This window comes from Crotalus tigris, unplaced genomic scaffold, assembly GCF_016545835.1.
Source record: "Crotalus tigris isolate CLP2741 ecotype Arizona unplaced genomic scaffold, ASM1654583v1 scf7180000018040.1558517, whole genome shotgun sequence".
Taxonomy (NCBI): Eukaryota; Metazoa; Chordata; class Lepidosauria; order Squamata; family Viperidae; genus Crotalus; species Crotalus tigris.
In genome coordinates, this window is record NW_024096790.1 from 401,370 (window position 1) to 425,815 (window position 24,446).

At 39.9% G+C, this 24,446-nt stretch overlaps 1 protein-coding gene across 5 annotated transcripts in view; it reads right to left on the reverse strand.

The window, feature by feature from the left end:
• Nucleotides 1-24,446, reverse strand: part of TTC7B (tetratricopeptide repeat domain 7B) — a 115,141-nt gene that overhangs the window by 72,396 nt on the left and 18,299 nt on the right. For all 5 annotated transcript variants that reach the window (XM_039346935.1, XM_039346937.1, XM_039346936.1 and 2 more), the window contains 5 exons: nt 23,153-23,283; nt 21,383-21,504; nt 5,944-6,022; nt 4,813-4,985; nt 1,902-1,965 (listed from right to left, as the gene is read on the reverse strand). In XM_039346935.1, the coding sequence (XP_039202869.1) occupies nt 1,902-1,965; nt 4,813-4,985; nt 5,944-6,022; nt 21,383-21,504; nt 23,153-23,283 (569 nt within the window). The remainder of the gene's footprint in view (nt 1-1,901; nt 1,966-4,812; nt 4,986-5,943; nt 6,023-21,382; nt 21,505-23,152; nt 23,284-24,446) is intronic.

Genomic DNA, 24,446 nt, shown 5'->3' on the forward strand with positions numbered 1-24,446 from the left:
GGGGGCAGGGCAGTTTTGGCACTTGGTCTCTAAAAGGTTTGCGATCACTGGTATAGGGTTACCTGCCTGAGCAGGGGGTTGGACTTGATGACCTCCAAGGTCCCTTCCAACATTATCATTATTATTATTATTATTATTATTATTATTATTATTATTATTATTATTATTATTATTATTATTATTATTGTTTTGTTGTTGTTGTTGTAAGAAGATCAAGGAAAATTAAACAAAGAAGGAAGGAATATACTGAATTTTGTACAGTAGAGATGTCAACTGATTTATCAATTTCTGGCATTCCAACTATTTCTTCTTACCTAACACTATCTTCAAACAACCAAAATGACAATTCTATAAATGGACATTCCCAAATGAAGTACCTAGAAATCAAACTGACTATATTATTGCTAAAGGATCAAACAGCTCAGTTTTAATATCAAAATCACGGGTAGGTGACAACTGTGGAACGGGACATGCAAATTTCAGTTCCAATTGCTGTTGAATGTCAACAATTACCTATATTTAAGCCTGGTACTCATAATTCATAATTACAATCAATCTGTCTTAGCAGTTGCTATGCCACTGTAAGAAATGTCTGAAAGTGGAGATAGCAATGTCATTTTCAAATCTTCCTTGACAAAACAGATCAATTTTCTGATTCCACTTATGCCCTGGTCTACTTCTGCTTTGTATTCAATTCTGACTTTCTTGAGTTAGCACCAAAAGGCTGATCTTTTTCTTACCCAACCCTACTGTCTCCTTATAACAACACCACAGAGAGATTAAAAAAAAAAAAAGATTCCTACATCACTGGCTTTTCTCCTAGTCCAATTCCATTTTGGAGCAGATAAGATTACCAGGTTTGACAACCAAACTATTTCTGATAATTTAACATGCCAGGAATGATTTACCACTGAGACCAAAGACCTGAATATAGGCAGAGATAAAAACAAAAAAAACCAGCATACCTATCACATGAGAGGAAGGGAAAAGGTTTGGGAAGTATTTTTGCAAAAAGCTACTGCTGCTGCAAAAAAAAAAAGGTAAAACCTTAGAATAATCCATGCAGAATATTCTGACAAGGATAACAGTTTAAATCTTGAAAAAAGAAGTTACATTTACCTAGTTCTTTGTAGGTTATAGCATTTATTCTATAAGCCAAACCTAGTTGAATTGTTACAGATAGTCCACAACTTACAATTGGTCACTTAGCAAACATCTGAAGTCAGGATGGACCTCTCTGGGTTTATCTGCGACACTGGTTTGAAGTCTTGATGGCCAGGTCTCTTCCTTGTGGTGACATGACTATATTTTGGGTGCTCAGCAACTGGCCTTTAAAACATGTGACTGTGTTTTAAAATGTTTTTGCTAAAAACTGGAATCTATTTCTGGTTTTCAGCAAAACCAATCCATAGTTGATCATTGGTTTGCTTAATGACTGCAGCGTTTGCTTAACAACCACCACAATAAAGGTCATAAAATTGGGTCAATCACATGGTTGACTCTTTTTTATGACTGTCACAACTTATGACCATGATAGACAGGCTCCATTAAAGTCATAATTTGAGAATTATATGTATAGGTATGGAAGGTACAAGTGGTACAGATAATTGGTTAAGATCACATGTATACCTACAAGTACATTTATACACACATATATATCCACACATGCATAGATACTAAAAGAAATGCAGAGACAGCACATAGAATAAGTGAATCCAGAAGGGATTGTAAGTTGTTTTCTTGCTTCAAATCCAAATACTGCACACATGGCAGCCTACATATGCAGATACATACATAACTTTTGCTCTTGTTACAGCAAGTTATAGTTTGTGAACTATCAAACAGTAAAATGCAAAAGAAATAATATAAACGGTGCTCATTTATAAAGAAATATGACTCACCATGGATTCACTGATTAGTAGCAGCAACAAAGCTTCTTCCGTGTTCTCTTGAGGACAAAAAATGCTGTTAAAAATTGAGCATTCATTGTATTACAGTCAACCAAAATTCATTTACATGTAATAGTTAACAGTTGAGTCACATCTGCATATTCATGATGATCCAACTTGATATTTTGTTTTTTGTAAAAGCAACTCAAATTATGGAAATGAAGCTATTTTTGAAACAGGTGTTTCAAAGTGTAACAATTTCAAATAGCTCAAACAAATATGCTATTTTGGCAACTAAAACTATAACTATTCCTATTTAAAATGCTAATGTCACTGCCTTCATATTTTCATAATATTTAAATATTCATAAATAGAGCTACTCAGTGGACTGAAGAGTATTTTTTAAATAAGTTTCTTTATTTTAATCAGAACATCTTTAATTTTTTTTGTTTTTAACCTTCTTAAACAACATTAAACCTGACCAAATTATAATTAACCACTCTACATTTTTTTCATTATAATATTTGAAACTCAAGACCATTAAATATGGACCTTTCATTCAATATGGAATGTGGGAGGCAGGTATCAGTCCATGATGTCCTCTGACAATGGATACATTTTCAAGAAATATCTATAAAGAAATCAAGGAGCTCTGAACTGATTATGTAGTGTCCATCGTATTAAGTGATCAGAGAAAACCTGACAAAATCTCAGCTTCTTAATAGCAACCTATCAGCTCTGCAAGACAGACCAGGTTAGGAAACAGACTTCGTAAGACTACTGAAATTGAGGGCTGAGGGAAAATGATTGGCCTTTGATTGCTGTTAAATTTGAACCTAGATATCTCCAGTCCTAGCTGAACATTTTAACTACTGGCTATGGTACCTTAACCAGTTCTCCATACTGGCAACACTTTCCACATGAATATTTTAGAGAATGCATAATTCAGAATATTAAGAAATTTGAGAAAAAAGTTTATTTACCTCATGAAAACATAAGGAAGTGAGTAACAAGCATACTGAAATAAAATCTGATCATCTGTAGCAAAAGCTTAGAATTTTTCCTAATAAAAAATTGCATTTTAAATCCTGCATTCAACCTGATTTGCTTTATACTTAAGAGATGAACAAAATATTTAAACTTTGAATTCTAATTCTATTTAAAATTCAAACCAATTGTTTTTAGTTCACAATAAACAGTTTTGAACTTGTAAGCTGGTTATATTTGCTGCTTCGTATAACTTACAAATAAATACAGGTAATCTCTGAGTTATGGGTGTTCACTTAACACTCGTTCAAAGTTACGTGATGAGCACCCGCTAGTGCTTACTAGCAAATCCCGAAATTACTAATGTTGCCGCACCATGGTAGTCATTCACCCTTATGAGTGACTGCAGTGCCACTGCAACATTCACTCTGGTTATTCCCTCCCTCCCCACCCCCGCCTGAATCTCCTTAGGCACTAGATGTTCAATACTCACCCTGCAAAGATCGAGATCCTTCACTTTCTTGGCTGCTCCAGGCCTTCGTTGTGTTCGCAGAGAATAGAAGCCTAAAGTAACACAAGATCTCACAAGATCAGTGTGGTGAGATCTCACGCTACTGATTTCGTGTGATCTCATGGTACTTTAGGCCTCTGTTCTCTGCAACAGAGAACGGAACTGAAGCCGGGGGATACTTCCGCGGCCCACCAGATGCCTGATCCAAGCGTTGGAGGCCTTTTCCAGGCCGCTGCTGCCCAGATCTGAGGCCAGGGGATGCTTCCATGCCCCCATGCGGCCCAATCTGGGCTCCAGAGGCCTTTTCCCGGCCGCTGCTGCCCAGATCAGAAGCTGAGGGATGCTTACGTAGCCCTCAGGTGGCCCATTTCCAGGCAGCAGCGGCCTGGAAAAGGCTTCCAGTGCCCGGATCAGGCCGCGGGAGAGCTGAAGCGTTCCCCCAGCCTCAGATCCGGCTGGAATGGCCTGGGAAAGGCCTCTGATGTTCAGATTAGGAATCCAGTGGGCTGCAGAAGCTTCCCCCAGCCTCAGGTTCAGGCGGCAGTGACCTAAAAAAAGCCTCCGGAGCCATGATCAGGCCGTGGGGGAGCGCAGAAGCATCCCCCGGCCTCAGATCTAGACGGCAGCAGGAATCACGGCAGAGAGGAAACGGATCTTTTCAAGGTGAGTACAGAGCGGCTGGAAGGGCGGGGGAAGCATGAGGTATCTTAGTGGGTTGGGGAGGCCTTGAGGGCCTGTTCCATCACTAGGCCCTCCATGGCCTTCTCTATCCTGAGATACCTCATGTTCACTTAACGAGCTGCGTGCGTCTTAACGAGCAAGGGAGTTATCTTGTTTGAGGTACGAGATTCACTCTGTGAATTTTCATGTTACGAGTGGAATGGGCAGGCTTCACTACACTCGTAACTCGAGGGCTACCTGTATTCAGACATCCAGCCATGCACAGTACCTGCAATAGCTGTTAGAATTCTTTAATATTCAACATGGCTAGGATAAAGGCAACCCTCAGCAACTTCACATTTCATCAATATGTTTTAATTTTCCAGAAAAAAAGGAAAAGACCATTATAGTGAAGGGCTTTGACCCAAACAGAATGGCAATTGAAAATTATCACTCATAAATCTGCTTTGTTAAGTAGCCAAATGAGTTTTAATGTTAATTTCCACCATAGGAAGCATACTTTAAGAATAGATGCATCTGTTCTTGTCCATTCACATTTCATTTTTTACCTAAAAAGATTTTAATTCTGTTTTCCATTTCTACTTTTCTCCACAGTAACCTATCCTGTGCCCTCTTCTTTCACCTTTTGCACTTGCCCTGTGCACACGCAGTAATATGGTTAAGGGACTGTGCCCATACATTGTGTTAATCTTATTTAAATAGCACAAATCGTATCAACTTATTATATTCCTTTTAAAAACATACTTTTCTCCTGAATACACTCGTGGTCTTCTGCTAAGAGCATAACTTTTAGTGTTTGTAGCTTTCCAAAGTGGATCATTTAAAGGGGACTGTTGAGGAGGGTCATCCAGAGGGTGCCAGTAACTCTGTTCACACATGCCTCGTAGCAAAATTTCAGCTAACTGCCTTGCTATTGTCTGTTAGGAAGAAAAAAGAAATGCCCATCACCAGTGTTTAGAATGAACAAAAATAGGATGCAGAACTTGTGTATAACAGGAAACAACTTACTGCCTATTGAATATAATTTTGTTCAATAAGCAATAGTATACAAATAGGGTGAATGTAGAATATAATATCCAGAATAAAATACAGCCTAAAGAAAAAAACTCACCAATGCAACCGTTAAAAGTTTCAAAGAGCAATTAATTATATTGTATGCACAAATAACTCGTTCTTCAATTTCTTATTTTTATGCAGCCAAAAAATTACCATCTATATATTACAGAATATCAATAAGCTTGAGGAAAACTATTAAGTTTTGCAGAATTTTTTTTAAAGAAGTTAGCCAAGTTAGTGAAGGGGACCAAAATGAGATCTGAATTTTAAAAAAAAAACAGTGGGGAGAAAGAGAAGTAATTTGAAATCAAGTATTTTATATTACAATGGTTCTAATCTTCATCAAAATTCTAACACCTTTTTTATATCAGGCCATACCATGTTTATTACATAGGAGAAGGGATTGGTTTGTCTTCTAAAAAAATATAACTTCACATATCTGGCTTGTTTAATGAATTAGAATTAGTTTTCAAAGAATGAGTACATAAATGGTAACAAAGGGAAGCCGATCAGAAACTATTTTCCACTGGCACTAAAGCTAGAACCAGAACCAGAACCACTTTATATGCTTATAAAAATTGAGGGGTCCAACAGCTACTAATCCAACTTTACCAAAAACGTTTATTTTATTTTTTTGCATAACTTTATATTACTACTTATTCTAATTAATACAATAATTATGCTAAAATATTTTAATACTCCAATTATATCAATAATCACTGCATTAAAATGAACAATTACACATAAATCTATGCATTCTTATTCTTAATTGAATTTTACTGTATTCAGGCACTAATTTACAACAGCTATAAAACTTACCATGCGTAGATTCTGTGTAGTTCTTGTTTCAACAGCTCTTAGAATCTCTCTAAATCTACCAACTCCTCTTGTCAAATTCCTGTATATGTACATAGAATTATAATATATATAATAACAAAAAATAGAAAATTATTCCCAGCAAATATTTAAACACCACATCATTAATTTCATAAGTACAGTATGAAGTTGAACTTCATTTAAAATATTTCACACCTTATCTTCTTTTATAAGAATGAAACAACTTCAAATCTGTAATATGGATTGGACCCAGGATAAAATTCCATTCATAGCATCATGCAAATTAAGATAATTGAAAATTATCCCCTCTCCGAAAAAAAGGGGGGGGGAGAGAAAGAGGAAGTAAGGGATTTTTTTAAACAAAAAAACAATCATGAAGTTAAATGTCATAAAATGCAGTAAAGTAAAAACTGGAAGGTGTAATCCATGAATTTATATTTGTAATGAAATGTTTTTTATAAATTCAACAGTAGAGATAAAGAGGATGAGCAGAAGGACTTAAACCATTTAATTAAGTTTATTTTAGCGAGAAATAATTTTTTGCTATTCCTTCCTCTAAAGATAATAATATCGATAGTAGAGGAATCAAATGAGCTTAAGAAATGTATGTTCCAATTTGCATATCAATATCCATTTTCTAAACTTAAATGAGTCTGCAAAACAGTACTGTAACAAATAACAATAAACATAATAATCGCCTCACTTTAATTAGTGGAGTCTAGGAACAAGAAGATGTGAGCAACAGATCATGTGTCAAGCTCCCGGAGGCTTGACATGCAAACGGGGACGGGGGGAGCAGACAACAGCCCACCACCCTCGGAAGCCGCCGAGCCGCACGCCGCCACAGCCGCCCGAACCGAACGGGGCTACATAACAGAACAGCCTCTCCGCGCAGATGCGCAAGCACAGATGGGCACCAGTCTGTTCCTGAGCCCGGAATCCCCCGAAGACCAGCTGTTGCCAGCAAGCCCGGGATTCCCCAAAGACCAGCTGTGGCCGGCAAGTCGGATGACCGCCGGAGCGTCGGTGCAGAACGGGAACTTTATGCCCCTGCAGGCGAATCCAGCGTGGGCAAAGGGTGGGGGATACTTACCAGACAGGCGGGCCGGTAGGCAGGGAGAGCTTGGCGGCGGGAGGATAACGCGTGGACCGGACGCACGGACAGAGGGATTCGGGGGTGGGGTTCCGTCGGTGAAAGGGAGAGCACAGGGGAAGGGTGGGGCATTTATTCAGTTTGAGCGGATGTCGGTTTGGAGTTGGGGGCGGGAGCACAGGGTGTGGCACACAGTTATAGAGCACTGGGAGAAAACCACTCCCAGTGCTGACTTTGTTTCATCTTCACAATAAATCAGTCGATGAGCTCAGTGTGTACCGGCGTTCCTTTTGTTCTTACTTACGGACGACAGCGGATGCATTGACAGTAAGTCAGCACTCCCTTTTCTTCCTTCAACTTTTCGCTTGCTGTAGAGGAGAGAGGTATGGCGGAAGGCACGCAGGGCGTTTCCCTGACCGAGGGGGAGGTGGAGGCTGGCAGTGCTGTTGAGGCCGTTCCGATGCCAGAACAAGCAGCTGAGCAGCCTGTGGTGCGGCCAAAGCTGCTGTTGGCCGCAAACCCGGGGCGCGGCATGGATGAGACAGGGGCTGCTAAGCCACAGGAGGAGTGGTGGCAGAGCCTAGCGTTGACCGGGGTGCAGACCGGGCAACTTCTGACGCCCAAGCCGAAACCCGTTCACTCGGGATGGAGGGAGAGGCGTGTCACCACCGAGGACGACGAGGACTGGAGCTATTCCACGGCTCCGGGCCAGGATACGATGGGGATTTTGCGACACTGGTTTGGCGAGACAAGCTACAGGGGTGTTTCCAACATGTGGCAATGGGAAGAAGATTCCGCGGCGCGCACCCCGTCATCCAGGTTCCGCTTGAGCAGTCCACGGCTGCGGTTGCCGCCTCCAGCAGGTGGGTCAGATATCACGGGTCTCCCGTCGGGTGGCCCGCCGGGTCAGCCGCAACCAACCCAGCAGGCTGGTCCCAGGAATGTGGTTAGAGGTCCTGTAGTGAGGGGGGTGTGGAACAGCAGGGGCCTGCGCCCGGATATGCTAACATCATGCCAGGCCAGCCCCTGGGACCATGGGGTCCAGGGAGTTCATGGGGGCCCCCTCCTATTCCTATCATGTTTGACGGCAACCCTGATCAACTGGCAATGTTCCTGGGCCTGGCCATAAGCCATTTAGATCAGTATGCCCAATTATATGCCTCCCAATGGGCCATGGTCGGCGCAGTTACCACTGCTCTGCGCGGAGAGGCGGCTGCATGGGCGGCAGACCTGTATAGCGACCATGCCCGTGAATTGGGGAGTGTGGGGCTGTTTTTGGACGCTTTGCATGGGAGATTCGAAGATCCCACCCGAGCGCAGAGAGCAGAGGCAGACCTCCTTGCACTACAGCAGGGGAAGCGCCCGGCCATTGAATATGTGCGGGACTTCCGTAGGTTAGCCGGCCGATTGTATTCTTCATGGCCGGAGCGATTGCTGGTGCATCATTTTCGGGCCGGACTGGACCACGACCTACGTCAAGCTTGCGTATACAGGGGAGTTCCTAATAGACTTCGGGACTGGTTCAAGGTAGTGGTCGAACTGGAGGTAGGCCTTAAAGAGGTGCATCGAGGAGTAGAGGACATCCTGCGGCCACGGTGTTCTGGAGATAGGCCTCGAGAGGGAGGCCAGGAGCCGCCACGGGCAACACCCAAAACGTCTGGTGCATCTGGGGAAGGCGTTTTTCGATGTTTCCGCTGCAACCAGCCAGGCCATCGAGCAGCCGAATGCCCAGCGCCTAGCCCACGTAAGCCCGCAACGATCGGTAGAGCTACCCCCATGAAGAAGGCTGCGGAGAGTTCGAGAGCTGCCAGCCAGCAAGCAACCCCGGGAGTGAGAAGGGGGTCCCCGGCCACTCCAGAGCCTTCGGCAGTGGCACGCTACCAACTGGGGGACGATGAGGACAGTCCGGACGACGGGTCCGCCGATCCAATGGTGAGTGATCCCATTAGGCCATTTGTTCTACCCATAGTCCTAACAAGTCCGATAACGGGGGTACAGAGGGCATGTCAGGCTTTACTAGACACCGGATGCACACGATGTCTGATCAGTAGGAAAGTCGCGGTGGATAGTGGGCTCCGGATATATAAATTAACACAACCTATCCGGTTTGAGCAGGTGGATGGGTCACTTTTGGGAGGGGTCCCCGCTACTCATGTTACCGAACGGGTACGCATGGACTTGGGAGACCACTGGGAGGTACTACGCTTCATCGTGGTGCCTATTATGACGGAGACTGTCATACTAGGGTTGGCTTGGTTAGATAAATGGACCCCCACTATATGGTGGGAGGGGGGTTACTGTAAAGTGCGTCCTGGGATAGGCCCAATGCCAGTGGATGGTAGTACTGGAGATCGGGTCCCTGTAGTCCCAGGGGTAGCGGCACAACTCCAGGAAAAGGAGGGGGAATTTCCATACCCCGAGGAATACAGGGATTTAGCGGATGTCTTCAGCGAAAAGGATTGCAATCAACTGCCTCCTCATCGGCCGATGGATTGCGCTATTGAACTACTGCCGGGGGTTAAACTCCCAAAACCGCGGATGTACGCTATGACATCGACGGAAGTACAAGAACTCCGTAGGTATATTGACCAGAATTTAGCACGAGGGTTCATCCAACCAGCCCATTTTCGGATAGCGGCTCCCGTGCTCTTCAAGGAAAAGAAGGATGGATCATTGCGCCTGTGTGTCGATTTTCGGGGGTTAAACGCAGTGTGCGTCGAGCATTTATACCCCCTCCCCCTTATGAAGGATTTATTGGCACATTTAGGAAAGGGTCGCATATTTACCAAGTTAGATCTCCGAGAAGCCTACTATAGGGTAAGGATTAAAGCCGGCGACGAGTGGAAGACGGCGTTTAATTGCCCGTTAGGCAGTTTTCAGTTTCGCGTCATGCCATTCGGATTGCAAGGGGCCCCTGCGGTGTTCATGCAGTTAATCAATCAGGTGTTGCATGACCACCTATACCGAGGGGTCCTTGTGTACCTGGATGATATTTTAATATATACCACAACGAGGGATGAACATATTAGTCTTGTTAGACAAGTCCTACGGAAGCTTCTCGATGCTCAACTTTATGTAAAATTATCTAAGTGCGAGTTTCACCGAGAGCGACTAGATTACCTGGGGTATAGTATTTCGGGGAACTGGGTGGAAATGGATCCGAGTAAGGTGCAGGTGGTACTGGACTGGCAAGCCCCCAAGACCAGGCGCCAGCTACAAAGTTTCCTCGGATTCGCGAATTTTTACCGCCAATTCATTTCATCGTTTGCCACCGTAGTTCAGCCCCTCACAGAGCTTTTACGGACGAAACATCTTACGGGAAAACCCCACCCGAGTCAACCGTTGGAATGGACCATGAACTGCCAAAAGGCGTTTGAGACTTTGAAAGCGTTATTCGCTAAAGAGCCCGTGCTGCGCCACCCAGATCCGAGTGTCCCTTTTGTGGTGCAGGTCAACGCCAGCGATGTGGCTGTGGGGGCGGTGCTGCTGCAGAAGAATGAAAGCGTGACATTGCAGCCCTCGCCTATACCTCCCGAAAATTCACAACGGCCGAACGAAGCTGGGCCATCTGGGAGAAGGAGGCCTTCGCGATCCGATGGGCTTTGACGACATGGCGACATCTTTTAGAAGGGGCCGAGTTGCCTTTTGAGGTGTGGACAGACCACAAGAACCTGGAGGCACTACAATCCCCGAGGCGCTTAGCCCCCAAACATGTCTGATGGGCCCAATACTTCAGCCGGTTTAAGTTCGTGCTGAGGTATGTGCCGGGAGGGAAAAACTTTCTGGCCGACGCATTATCGCGGATGCCGCAGTATCATAGCAAACGGGAGGAGGTCGTACAGGCACTAATGCCCCTTACTCGGCAGGAGGTGGTCAATAGTGCAGTTCACAAACCTCAAGTGGACGAGTTAGACGCCATTAGGACTGCCATGCTGACGGACAAGTGGGCGAACGAGCATCCAGGGTGGCTGACCAATCGAGATGGTGTGGCCTGGAAAGGCGTTAAGATGTATGTGCCTGAAAATCTGCGTAAATCTGTACTTCGGAGGTGCCACGATGCTAAGCAGGCAGGCCATTTTGGGTTTCTAAAAACCTTACATTTACTACGGCGACAGTTTTGGTGGCCCAGACTGAAAGTGGATGTGGAACAATACGTAAGAGAGTGCCATGTGTGTGCCAGAGCTAAACCCCAGATAGGAAAGCCCATGGGACTGTTACAGACAGTGGCCAACCCATCCCGGCCCTGGGAAGAGATCGCCATGGATTTCATCGTAGAGCTACCCGAAAACCGGGGTTATAACGTGATCTGGACAGTGGTCGATCTGTTCTTCAAACAGGCACATTTTATTCCATGTAGAGGCCTGCCATCGGCACGGCGATTGTCACGGCTGTTCATTCAACATATCTATCGGCTCCATGGCACACCCAAGAGAATTATATCAGATAGAGGGGTGCAATTTACTGCACGGTTTTGGAGGGAGTTCGTTCGTCTGCTGGGCTCATCCCAAGGGCTAAGCTCAGCGTATCATCCTAGCACCAACGGGGTGGCAGAAAGAGCAAACGCTATGGTGGAGCGATACCTTCGTAGTTATGTGTCGTTTCAGCAAACGGACTGGGTGGACCTCCTACCGTTAGCTGAGGTGGCCTATAATAACACCGTCCACAACAGTACTGGGTATACCCCGTTCAAGATAGTGCATGGTGTGGAGTTTAACCCCATTCCCGAATGGTCGCCAGAGGTAGATAGTGGACAGACCTCCCAGACATGGTACTCCCAGGTAACAGGGCTATGGGAACGGGTTAAAGCAGCACGGAGGAAGGCCGAGGCAGCTGTTAAAGCCCAAGCGGATAAAAAAAGAGCAGAGCACAAACCATTCAAAGTGGGAGATTGGATGTATTTAGCCACCAAATATCTTCGATTACAGGTGCCATGCAGAAAACTGGGTCCGTAATATGTAGGCCCCTTTCAGATAACTAAAGTGATCAACCCAGTCACAGTCCAATTACGGTTACCCACCTCCTTAGGAAGGATCCATCCTGTATTTCACAGTAGCCTCCTCAACCTGCACATGGGAGTCCCTACACTACCGGGGCGCCAGGGCCAGTCTCGGGGTCCCATTACGAGGTACAAGAGGTTCTAGACTCTCGAAGGCGGTATGGAAAACTCCAATACCTCCTACGGTGGAAGGGATATCCGCTCTCGGACGCAACCTGAGTAGGGGAGGGGGATATAAACGCCCCTAAGCTAATCCGAGCATTCCATCGTAGGTGTCCGGAGGAGCCAGGGCGAAACGGGTGTAATGTTGTATACTCAAACCCTCTTCTCTCTTTTCCAGGAGGGGACATGGTAGAAGGGGCCGCATGTCAAGCTCCTAGAGGCTTGACATGCAAATGGGGACAGGGGGGAGCAGACGACAGCCCACCACCCTCGGAAGCCGCCGAGCCGCACGCCGCCACAGCCGCCCGAACCGAACGGGGCTACATAACAGAACCGCCTCTCCGCGCAGACGCGCAAGCGCAGACGGGCACCGGTCTGTTCCTGAGCCTGGAATCCCCCGAAGACCAGCTGTTGCCGGCAAGCCCGGGATTCCCCAAAGACCAGCTGTTGCCAGCAAGCCTGGGATTCCCCAAAGACCAGCTGTGGCCGGCAAGTCGGACGACCGCCGGCAAGTCGGACGACCGCCGGCGCGTCGGCGTGGAACGGGAACTTTATGCCCCTGCAGGCGAATCCAGCGTGGGCAAAGGGTGGGGGATACTTACCAGACAGGATTCGGGGGTGGGGTTCCGTCGGTGAAAGGGAGAGCACAGGGGAAGGGTGGGGCATTTATTCAGTTTGAGCGGATGTCGGTTTGGAGTTGGGGGCGGGAGCACAGGGTGTGGCACACAGTTATAGAGCACTGGGAGAAAACCACTCCCAGTGCTGACTTTGTTTCATCTTCACAATAAATCAGTCGATGAGCTCAGTGTGTACCGGCGTTCCTTTTGTTCTTACTTACGGATGACAGCGGATGCATTGACATCATGCATGGAAGCTGCAATAAGAAAATTTCAAAAGTTTTTCTTCCAACTTGACAGAATATGATGTCTATTTTGCCGAAGTCCAAAAATTTCAACATAATGCATAAAGGAGAAATGTTTGTATTTGTATATGTTAATTCACAAGTAATCATTTTTCTCATCATTTTTTCTTAACACCCAGTAAATACCTAGGATTTAACAATATTAAGCCATTATTTATTGTAATGTATTATTTTGTACTATATTACATTTATTATAATGTAGCTAATTTCAAACTGAAGACTAGCATCCTACCAGTGCTAGAATTCAGGAAGCGCTATCATATAACATCAAGCTGTAAAGAAAACTCAGTGATCATCTGCCCTTTTTATCCTCTAATTGCCCATGGGTTGTTTCTGATTGAGAACTTTTTGACAAATGAAGCATTTTCAATTATTTAGGGAGCACATTTTACTCATTAGTATTGTTTTTGAAAAGTTTTCAGCACTTGCTACTTAAACCTATGAAATTTTATTTATTAAATTTTTATCCCACCATTACTACTTTACAAGTAATTCAAAGTGACCAATAAACATAATACTCCCCCTCTATTAATCCCACAATAACAACGCTGTGAGGTGCGTTAGGCTGAGGGAAAGTGACTGGCTCGGTCATCCAGCTGGCTTTCATACCTAAGGCAGGACTAGAACTGGCTAGGAATTCTGGAAGTTGAAATCCACATATCTTCAAGTTGTTCAAGCTTCAGAAACACGGTACGTATTAAATGATTCATTCTGGCTGAGAGAAAATGAAGCTCAGGAAGTGCTTTCTGAAATGCATTTTCTCAGAAAAAATTGACCCAGTCCTTACAATTATACAGTGGGAAAGCTGACAAAAAGACTAGAACTATGTTCTTGTTTTTTACTCCAGTGCTAAAGGGCTAACAAAGTGGAATAAAATACGTTTAGTTCCTCCATAATGTCCTCTCCCCAACAAAAGTATTTCAAATACTCCATAGTAATTTAGACACTTCTGAAATGATTTTCAGTATTATATTATTCAGGTTGCAGAAAAAAAACTTGGAATTATTAACTTCCCATTTTCCAACAGAGCATATAATAATTTTAAAAACTGAAAATATTATGCTCCTAAAGTGTCTATATGATTATAAAATAAAGTCCCTATTTTATTGCAGCCTAACTATATGCAGAAATGTACAATGTGTAAAGCAAGATTCATTAGAATTGATTTTAACTTAAAAAGATGAAATTTCTTAAGAAATGTTTAGAGTCTTAAAATAAATATAAAAGTTTTCCCTTTAAGGTCAAAGAATTTGAAAGAGTATGGAGATTTTTGTTAATATCAATGATGATGTTTAGAAAGATTAATGAGTGTAAATAGAAATATATATCATTTCCCACAACAGGAGAAAAATGGATTTGATTAAGATGGTGATGCAAACTGCTCTAAGCAGAGATTTGATTTGATCTTGTTTCTATAGGAATGCTGTTTCTGTTTTTTATGCCTGAAATAGAAAAAATGAAATTTAGTAATAGTAATAGTAGTAAAGTTGGAAGGGACCTTGGAGGTCATCTAGTCCAACCCCCTGCTCGGGCAGGAAACCCTACGCTATTTCGGACAAATGGCTGTCCAGTCTCTTCTTAAAAACTTCCAGTGTTGGAGCATTTACTGCTTCTGGGGGCAAGCTGTTCCACTGATTAATTGTTCTCACTGTCAGGAAGTTTCTCCTTGGTTCTAGGTTGCTTCTCTCCTTGATTAGTTTCCACCCGTTGCTTCTTGTCCTGCCTTCAGTGCTTTGGAAAATAGCTTAATTCCCTCTTCTTTATGGCAGCCCCTGAGATATTGGAATACTGCTATCATGTCCCCCCTTGTCCTTCTCTTCGTTAAACTAGACATACCCAATTCTCGCAACCGTTCCTTATATGTTTTAGCCTCCAGTCCCCTAATCATCTTTGTTGCTCTTCTCTGTACTTACTTCTCTGTATTTAGTTTGAAGATTTAATAATTGTGCAGTTATAGAACTGGCTTGTAATAATTATAGGTAATGTAAAAAGTTGAGGTCGTTGAAGTATTAGTATTTCATTATGTTGGAAAGGATCAGAAGTCAACATCTTTTTTTCCTCTCCTCTTTTTTTAATCCTGCGCTTCCCCGATTTTTTTATTTTCATTGTATTTTATGCTATAATAAACCTTAGTAAAACTTTCTTTAAAAAAACATTTTTAAGCTGCCTTACTCCAAAAATGAGTCTGGGTAGTTTCACCAAAAACAAAACAAAACCACAGCATAAAAATGTACAAGCACTTTGAGTGAAACAATTTTAAAAAAATTCTCCCATTACCCTCAACCAAGTCAGCTAGACACCAAAGGCTGAGGACACCAAAGGCAAGAGAAGAATGTTTAAAGCTTATTTGAAGGTGGCAAAAGGGAAGACAGAAGATATCCCTGGAGAATGCGGTTCAAGAAAGAAGATGCTGCAATAGAAAAAAATCCTTTTCCTAGGTTCCCCCTAGAAATATTGCTTAAGTGACAGGCCCTGATTATATAGAATGGGAGACAGAAGATCTCTTAAGTAACTGCATCGGGTAAAATACATCAGGTATTAACCAGCATGTTCTAAGGATGCTTCTGATCTGCAATTCACACTTTACATGAGCACGTGCATAATATATTCAGCTTTCCCAAATGATCAGTATTTGTCTCTACTGATCACACTGAATGGGGTGGACAGAGTTGTTATTCATCAATTTATGATGAGCACATTACACTACTCTTCTGAGATTATAGTCCATCATCTCTATACAGTCCTAATTGCCATAAACTCTGCTTGAAGTATGTATTTGCCTGAAATTATTCTACTTAAAGTAACGGGAAAACATTTTTTCAATTATCCTTTGATAATCTACATTCCAGACCAGGGGTAGGCAACCTTGGCTTTTTTATGACTTGTGGACTTCAACTCCCAGAATGCTCAGGAATTCTGGGAGTTGAAGTCCACGAGTCATAAAAGAGCTAAGGTTGCCTACCCGTTCCAGACAAACTGAAAAGTCTATATTCTCAACTAATTTAAAGCTAACATTCTAGTAAAATAGAATTCTGCAGATGACAGGCAAAAATAAAGATTGAAAATATTAATCATGCCAGCATTTAGAACTTATTTAAACACTAAACTTTTTAAAGAAGCTAAATGAAAACCCACAAAAGTGGTAAAAGGATTGGGGGCAATATTATAGCAAAATAATAAAGTGTATAACCTACTGTAAAATAAAATAATAAAAGCAACCAAAGTGCAGAACTGGCTTCCAAAATTTAAAACAAAATTAACTTGAAAAACAATCTGAAAAAACAGTAATTGTTAGTCTACAAATGCCTAGACTTTTTGTAAAAAAAATCAGAGCTGATTTATTAGTCTTAAGTTTTACTTTTTTATTTTGTACAGTATCATAATTACCATTTAGAGAAAAAAAAACTTCAGAGTTCTATAATGGACTGGTTTGCAATAATTAATTGACATTCTTTGTTTTGTTTATAGGTTTTTTTTCCAGTTTACCTAAAAGATATTGTACTGCAAAGTTTCAATGAATTAACTAGCAACATTTTTGTTTGAAGAAACATTAATAGCAATACTGAGTAATAGTTTATATTAACTGGACAACACAATCCAACTTATTGTGAGTTTGCTCAGTAAATGACAATGTACTTACATATAGCATTGTTAATTCTATTCTCTCTCTCTCTCTCTCTCTCTCTCTCTCTCTCTCTCTCTCTCTCTCTTTCTCAGTTAATTACCAAAACAGGGAGGGCACAATTGATTATCAGAGTACTTGAAAATCATGTTGTGAGTAGACACTTAAATAATGCTTTTACCAAATAATTTTGGGGAAAATAATTGTGTAAGCAATCTGATACTTTTCAGGTCTAAGAAAACCCACCCATTTAATACTTTAAAAGAACACCCTGCATACATCATATTTTTGGCTGAGTGCTCTGATAAACTATATACTCTTGAAAATAAAAGTAGGTTCTTTTATATATTGCATTCTGGAAAATTACTATTTCCAATCTCTAGCTACATGGCTATATCAATGTCCAATACTGACCTATGTGCCCTCTTCTTGTGCGCTATCAGACAAACAAAGGTCCCAAAACTGTGCCAGCATTACAGGGGTACAATCAGGGGAGTGACTGAGAGATAACCATGGGCATCTGCAAGCGGTACCAGCATTCAGCAGCATGTTTCTAATGGTTAAGTTAGCAAGGCTGCACATATAGAAAAAAAGAAAACACAGTAAACCCTCGATTTTATAGGTTACCTGGTAGGATGGATGTTGGCTAAAGTTGAATGTCCATTAAATTTGATTTCTTTTTTATACCACAAATGTGTGTACATGAGAATACCTACCTTACTGATGGTTGTATGCTGCAGGTGTGCTCGGTTTCAGTGATGATATAGGATGACTGACTGATTTCAAGAAAGTGTCCAATTTTAACTGAGTCTTGGAAGTTATTGCTTCTGTGTGATTATCTTCCTCAAAGACTTCATGATCAGATAAGGAATCAATAAAAGTTATTACAATGGAGAGATGGCATCTTTTTTCTTCTTGCCTCCCTTTGCAGCCATCACTGATTCAATAAAGCAATTACCAAATATTTACAAAAAGCTTACAGAATCTTATAAAAACAGTATCCCAAACATTAGCACATATGAAAGGCATGAAGAATGCCTCTAATATCATGAAGTATAATGCTTGTTTGCACATGCACAGAAGCAGCAACCATTGACTTGATCAGGGAAGAATTTGAATTCAGATTTTGTCCGCTGCATATGAAATCTACTAAATGAAAATTTGTAAAATCGAGGGTTTACTGAACTTCTAAAAGTGCCAAAAATCAACTGAAAACTCTTAGTAGCATTAAACTGTAAATGGTGTTTAGTTAGTCCTAATTATGTCACTGAAATAAAGTCCATTTGTGCTTTTTTAAAAGTTCATATTATTCTTGTCGAGTAGCAGCTATCTACATTTTTAATTAGTATAAATCCTGTTTATTAACTTTTTTAAACTGATAATGTTAAAGTTTTAAATACTGTTATTGGAAGGTAAGATTCTGCTATTATTTTGTATGTAACTGTGAGAGGATCTCGGAGTCCTAGTGGACAATCATTTAAATTTGAGCCAGCAGTATGCTGCAGCTGCCAAAAAAGCCAACTCAGTGCTGGGCTGCATTAACAGAAGGATAGAATCAAGATCACGTGAAGTGTTAATACCATTTTACAATGCCTTGGTAAGGCCACACTTGGAATACTGCATCCAGTTTTGGTCACCACGATGTAAAAAAGATGTTGAAACTCTAGAAAGAGTACAGAGAAGAGCAACAAAGATGATTAGGGGACTGGAGGCTAAAACATATAAGGAATGGTTGCTGGAATTGGGTATGTCTAGTTTAACGAAGAGAAGGACAAGGGGGGACATGATAGCAGTGTTCCAATATCTCAGGGGCTGCCACAAAGAAGAGGGAGTCAAGCTATTTTCCAAAGCACCTGAAGGCAGGACAAGAAGCAACGGATGGAAACTAATCAAGGAGAGAAGCAACCTAAAACTAAGGAGAAACTTCCTGATAGTTAAAACAATTAACCAGTGGAACAACCTGCCTCCAGAAGTGGTGAATGCTCCAACACTGGAAGTTTTTAAGAAGAGACTGGACAGCCATTTGTCCGAAATGGTATAAGGTTTCCTACCTGAGAAGGGGGTTGGACTAGATTGCACCCAAGGAGCCTATGACTATTGGTACTACCCTTGCTTGCTTTTGCCACAGTCTTTCTATTTCTAGGTCTTTATATTTTGTTGTTGTTGTTGTTGTTATTATTATTATTATTCCACTTACAGCTGCCTTGGGTCAAAGGTTTTTATTTGCCAGGGGAAGTAAGATAATAGACATTGCTTGTTTATTTATTTATTCACAAATATTTCAATATGACATAATTCCCATAATTCTGGCTGGTTTATAATAACAACTGTATTACTATTATATTACTACATTTAATTTTACAATAATTAAAATATCATAAACATATAAATTAACACAATGTACTGTATCAAAATAATCTTGTATCACTACAATGAACCTGGCAGCCCGGTCAAAAAAAAAAATACACAAATCAATAACAATCAGCTTGATCAACAATCAAGTTCACCCTAATGAACTCTCAAACAATGGGGGGGAGGGATAAGCAAACTATACATGAAACAAGATGGAAGCAACCCTTCTCTTAGAACTCTTAATTATCTGTAAAAGATTTTTTAGCCAAGTCTAATTCAACTAATATTCCAGAATTCCTCTTAATTTTAGCCTGATCTTCATATGTTCCTTCTTTAGGAATAAGCATAAGCCTAATGAGGGATCTTATTCTACCTTTATATATCACCTATGGAACCTACTCCTTTCTCCAGTATTCATAAAGAAAAAGAATTGCAATGTTTTTAAGTCCTGTTTATACTTATATGAAAGTCACACTGAACTCGGCAAGAATCTAGTTCAGGAGAGATATATGCAAGCTTGCAATATTCACATTTTTTAAAAAAAATTTCACTGAGAATTTGTCCTTTTACTCAGTGTCCTGATTAAAAGTACAAACACACCAAAATTATCTTCAATATTTTTTCCCATTTATTCTTGGGAAACCTCAACAACTCAATTTCTGTTGGCTATATGTGTCCATTAAAACTTGATTTCTGAAAAATTAATATCCGCTAATTCCTTAATATGAGTAATCTATTACACTCACTCACACAATCCAAAGTTATTCTTGCATGAAACACTTGAATTGTATTTTGAGTACTATTCCAGTTTTACCAAATCAGACTAAAAAAATGTATTGTCTGAGGGATTAGAGTCAGATATACAGCAGGAAAAGAGTTCCCATAAAACACCCGAACTAAACGTCTCCTGGTTATTCATTTTCCAGAAAAGCTTATTCAAGTGAAAATAGAGAAGTAGTTTGCAGATACAGTATATTTAGAGATACATGATATGATCCAAGTATAGACAATGTCAATAGGGATTGTGACTTCATTCTCATGAAGTTAGTTATTATCTTAATTTTTCAGGCATCACTAATGATGCCATGATGCCGAAAAAGATATAAATTGAATGTTATGCCCACAACAAAGCTAAAGTTCGTTAAATTTTATCCTTAACACACAATCCTAATATTACTGCCTTAACACTTGTTCACTGTTACAAATATAGACCTTCTTTATGATGTATCTGTGCACTTAAATAATCTTTTCTCTTCAATTCTGGATTCCTGCACAGCCTTACCGTACCATTTAACTGACCAAAATGACCAAACCTAAACTTATACTTCATACACTATCATTTAAATAAGCTAATATTTTATGTAATCTGGATTTAAGTTTGATGAGTTAAACAATTACAATCATTTATTTTAACTATGCAAAATTCTATTGACTCTACCTTTCCTTTCCTTTGAAAACAGAATACTGTATGAGCACACACACCCTTTCCCCACTTTACCACTGTGGTATTCGAAAAATGAAATTTTATTATTCTCTTTTTCATCTAATTAAATAATGACAGTAGAGCTACAGACATTTTCTTAAAAAACTAATAATGGAATTTATAAAATCAGATAAGCAATTAATTGTAAAATATGACCAGGCTGAGCCTGAGGTAGGGGTCAAATACGTCATCAGTCTATTGAATATTTATCATAAAACACAATATTAAATTAAGTGCCAAATGAAGAGTTAGGAAAAACTTTAAAATAACAGTGCTATGTCTCTAGGACTCTTTATTATTAAAGCTTCAACATGATACTGAGAAAAGTTAAAATATAATTTATAACATATCCCCAGAAAATATATTGAATAATAAATTATTAAGTGCAAGATAGTATTTACAAAAACATATGTATTTTGCAAAGGCGTGCAGCATTCTGTTTTAAAGTTGAAACGGTGGTTTAGATTTGATATAGGCACATTCAGAATATCTGTCAGCAACTCCTCTAAACAGTTACACCTTTTCTTGGGGGAAAAAAATACCTGTTTAAATTAAGGAAAGGTTAAAGTGTTCCTGCCTTTGAAGGAACTACTAATAAACATCAGATCCGAAACACACCTTTCTCTCTTTGCATTAGAATATTGCACCACTAGTAGTCAGTGTGTAATCTTACAACAAAACCCAAGGTTTTTCTAAATCATTTTGGTTAATACCAAAATGGTTAATACCAAAATAGTATTAGAATGGTTAATACCAAAATAATATTAGAAGAATATCCAATCAAATCTTACCCATTTTTGAAGTATAACACATGGGCCCTCTGAAGTCCAGTTTCTAAAAAATATCCAAGTTCTTGTTCATGTGCTCCAGGCCCAGGCTTAGGACTTCTGTTCTGCATATTGGTAATTATTACCTAGGAGATCATAGAAATAAATGGATAAATTCCCCCAAATAATCTCTTCCTTCACCAGTGGGAGGCAGAGACAGAACATTCTGTACAATTGCCCCAATGCATAAGAGGGCTGTTGTGTAAGCAAGTTTTCTTCATTGACACAAGTGACTGTCATGCCAATCTTCTACATATTAAGAAATACAAATGGGTACACAGTTTAGAATAATGTTGGTTTATTTGTGGAGCATTAATCTATTCTCAGTGGTTGGCAATACAAAGCCTGTGTAAAGGTCTTCAGTAACTATTTTGTGGCACCTAAAATTGGCTCTTAATTTTCAGGTATGATTTGACTTTTATCTTGATTATGGCTTAATTTTTGGTTTTGCTAAAATAAAAGACAAAATCAGCATATTTAAAAACTTTCAAGGACAACTGTACCAATTCCACTCTTTCAATCATTTCAAACCATCAAAAAAATAGGTATTTTTGGCATCCTTGCCAATTCTATCTCAATTTTAAAATGAAAATTCACCCCACAAATGAAAACAAACCCTGATCATCCCGACATAGACAGGTTTTTTTTGTGGATAAAGAGGCTCTGTCCCTTCAGTTATCCCTGTTCAGTTTTACAAATAATTGCTGTGTTTTTGCTGAGAGACGTAATATACAAATGTGGTAAATAAATAAACTTCAAACTCTTTAATTTTACTGTCCACTATTGCTTTTCACCTAGAATTTCAATTTAAAATAGCCTTTAAAAGAAGGATAGGTAACTACTGGTCACAATTTATTTATTTTTAGCTCTGTCATAAAAATGGTAAAGTTTTCCTGAAATGAAACTCAAACCTAAATAAAAACATGAATGGGAAAATATGACTAGTGTAGAAATGGTAGGAAAATTTGGCTGATTTTGTTGATTTTGTTTATAAGACTCATGATGTTATATGTTTTATTTTAATCTATTATTGTATTTCATTGGTTTGCAAAATAAGCTGCCTTTTTTGGATATAGACAAATATTATGAAGGGAAATAACAATCATCCCATCATTAAATGTTCATATATGTTGCAACTGCTATGGAAAAAACCTGAGGAAAAAAAATGATACAATGGTTCTTATAGCAGCATTCTGAAATTTAAGTAACAATTTAGTATAATAAATTCTATGAATCCATTTTATAGCTTGGAAAAATAAAGTAGGAATATAAAGAACAGCCAACTCTGTGTTGTTTAAAAATCACACAACCAATAAGTCATGGGAATGCCAGCTTTCATTAAAAACAAAGTTTTAGTACATTACCAAAGAAAACTTGAGAATATCATAGGGAAAACTGCTTTTATCATGTGAATTCTATTCAGGGAAATTTTTCTGCATTTTGTGCAGAAGTCATTTTCTTAAGAAAGGGATAAAGAATCATATAATTCTTAATAGAAAATAATGGACTATTTTCATCTAGAATGCCTGAAATCAGTCATTCATGGAGGTTATTCAATTCCAAGAAATAATTGGTACCCTATTATGGCATGTAAAAAATTAGAACAGATAAAAGAGAATTGATCTTTTTAAAAAGAAAGTTAAAGCCATATATAGAAGAGAGTAAACAGAAAAAGTAAACTAAAATAAAAAATGAAAATTAGTTACTTTATTGAGATTACTTATCCCATCTTACCCTTTCTATTTCCTGGAGATACAAAAGGGCTATATCCCCAGCCTTCTCATAGCACATTATAATTTCCTGCTCACGATCAGCATGGAGGTTGCTTGTTGAAGAGGATATTGGTAATTTTTCTAGACAAAGACCTAAAGGAAAGACAATTTAATTTAAGAAAATAACTTGGGACTAAGTCAATCTCTTTTCATTTATCAAATACTGAAAACAGTACCACAACTAACTATGCATTAATATCTCTGAAAATTCTGTTGCATGTAACTGAAAAGCCATAGTTGTAGGTGGTGAGAAAATATGTAGTGAGATTCATGAATATACAGATCACACTAAAAATACAATTAAATAGGTCTATGATAAATTTGTATCACACAATATTTATTGGCTTCAAAGGAGAGAATAGAGGAAAGAAAAGAATCAGGATTTTATATATAATTTTAATCCTCTTATGCTAACAGATTTGTGAAACATTCCTATAACCACTTAAAATATTTGGGATACTTTTTAGGAAGAATAAGGAAGTATTCGTATCACCTTCTTCAGTTATAGGTTTAGAGATGTTTCAAAGGAATTTTGTTTCCTTTTTTATTATTTCAAGTTAAGTTTAATTTAATAAATTATTTGGGATTCCCTACTAAAATGAATCCCTTTCATTACCTTGTTGTGACAAAACAGCTTTGGCAGCTCAAAGAAACTATGAGCTAAGATGTGCAGGGCCACCAGAGACAGAGAAGGAAATGACAACCCACTCTAGTACCTTGCCAAGAAAACCCCACGGCCAGTACCAAAAGGATAAAAGTTTATAATGTATGGTTGTGGGAGTTGGACCATAAGGAAAGCTGAGTGCTGAAGAATTGATGCTTTTGAATTGTGCTGTTGAAGAAGACTCTTGAGAATCCCCTGGAGTGCAAGGAGATCAAATCAATCAATCCTAAAGGAAATCACCCGACTGTGCTTTGAAAGGGAAGATGCTGAAGCTCTTATCGTACTTTATTATTTTGGCCATCAAATGAGAAGACAGGATTCATTGGAAAAGACCCTGATGTTTGAAAAGATTAAAAGTAATAGGAGAAGGGGACGGCACAGGATAAGATGGTTAGATAGTATCATTGACACAGTGGGTATGAGTTTGGGCAGATTCCAGCAGACAGTAGAGGATGGGGGGGCATGCTGTGGTCCAAGGGGTCACAAAGGGTCAGGCATGACTTAGCAACTAAACAACAACTAAAGTGGATAAAAGATGGATCAAATGATAAAGCTAATTAGGGGCCATTTTACTTGTGCATTAGGTTCTACA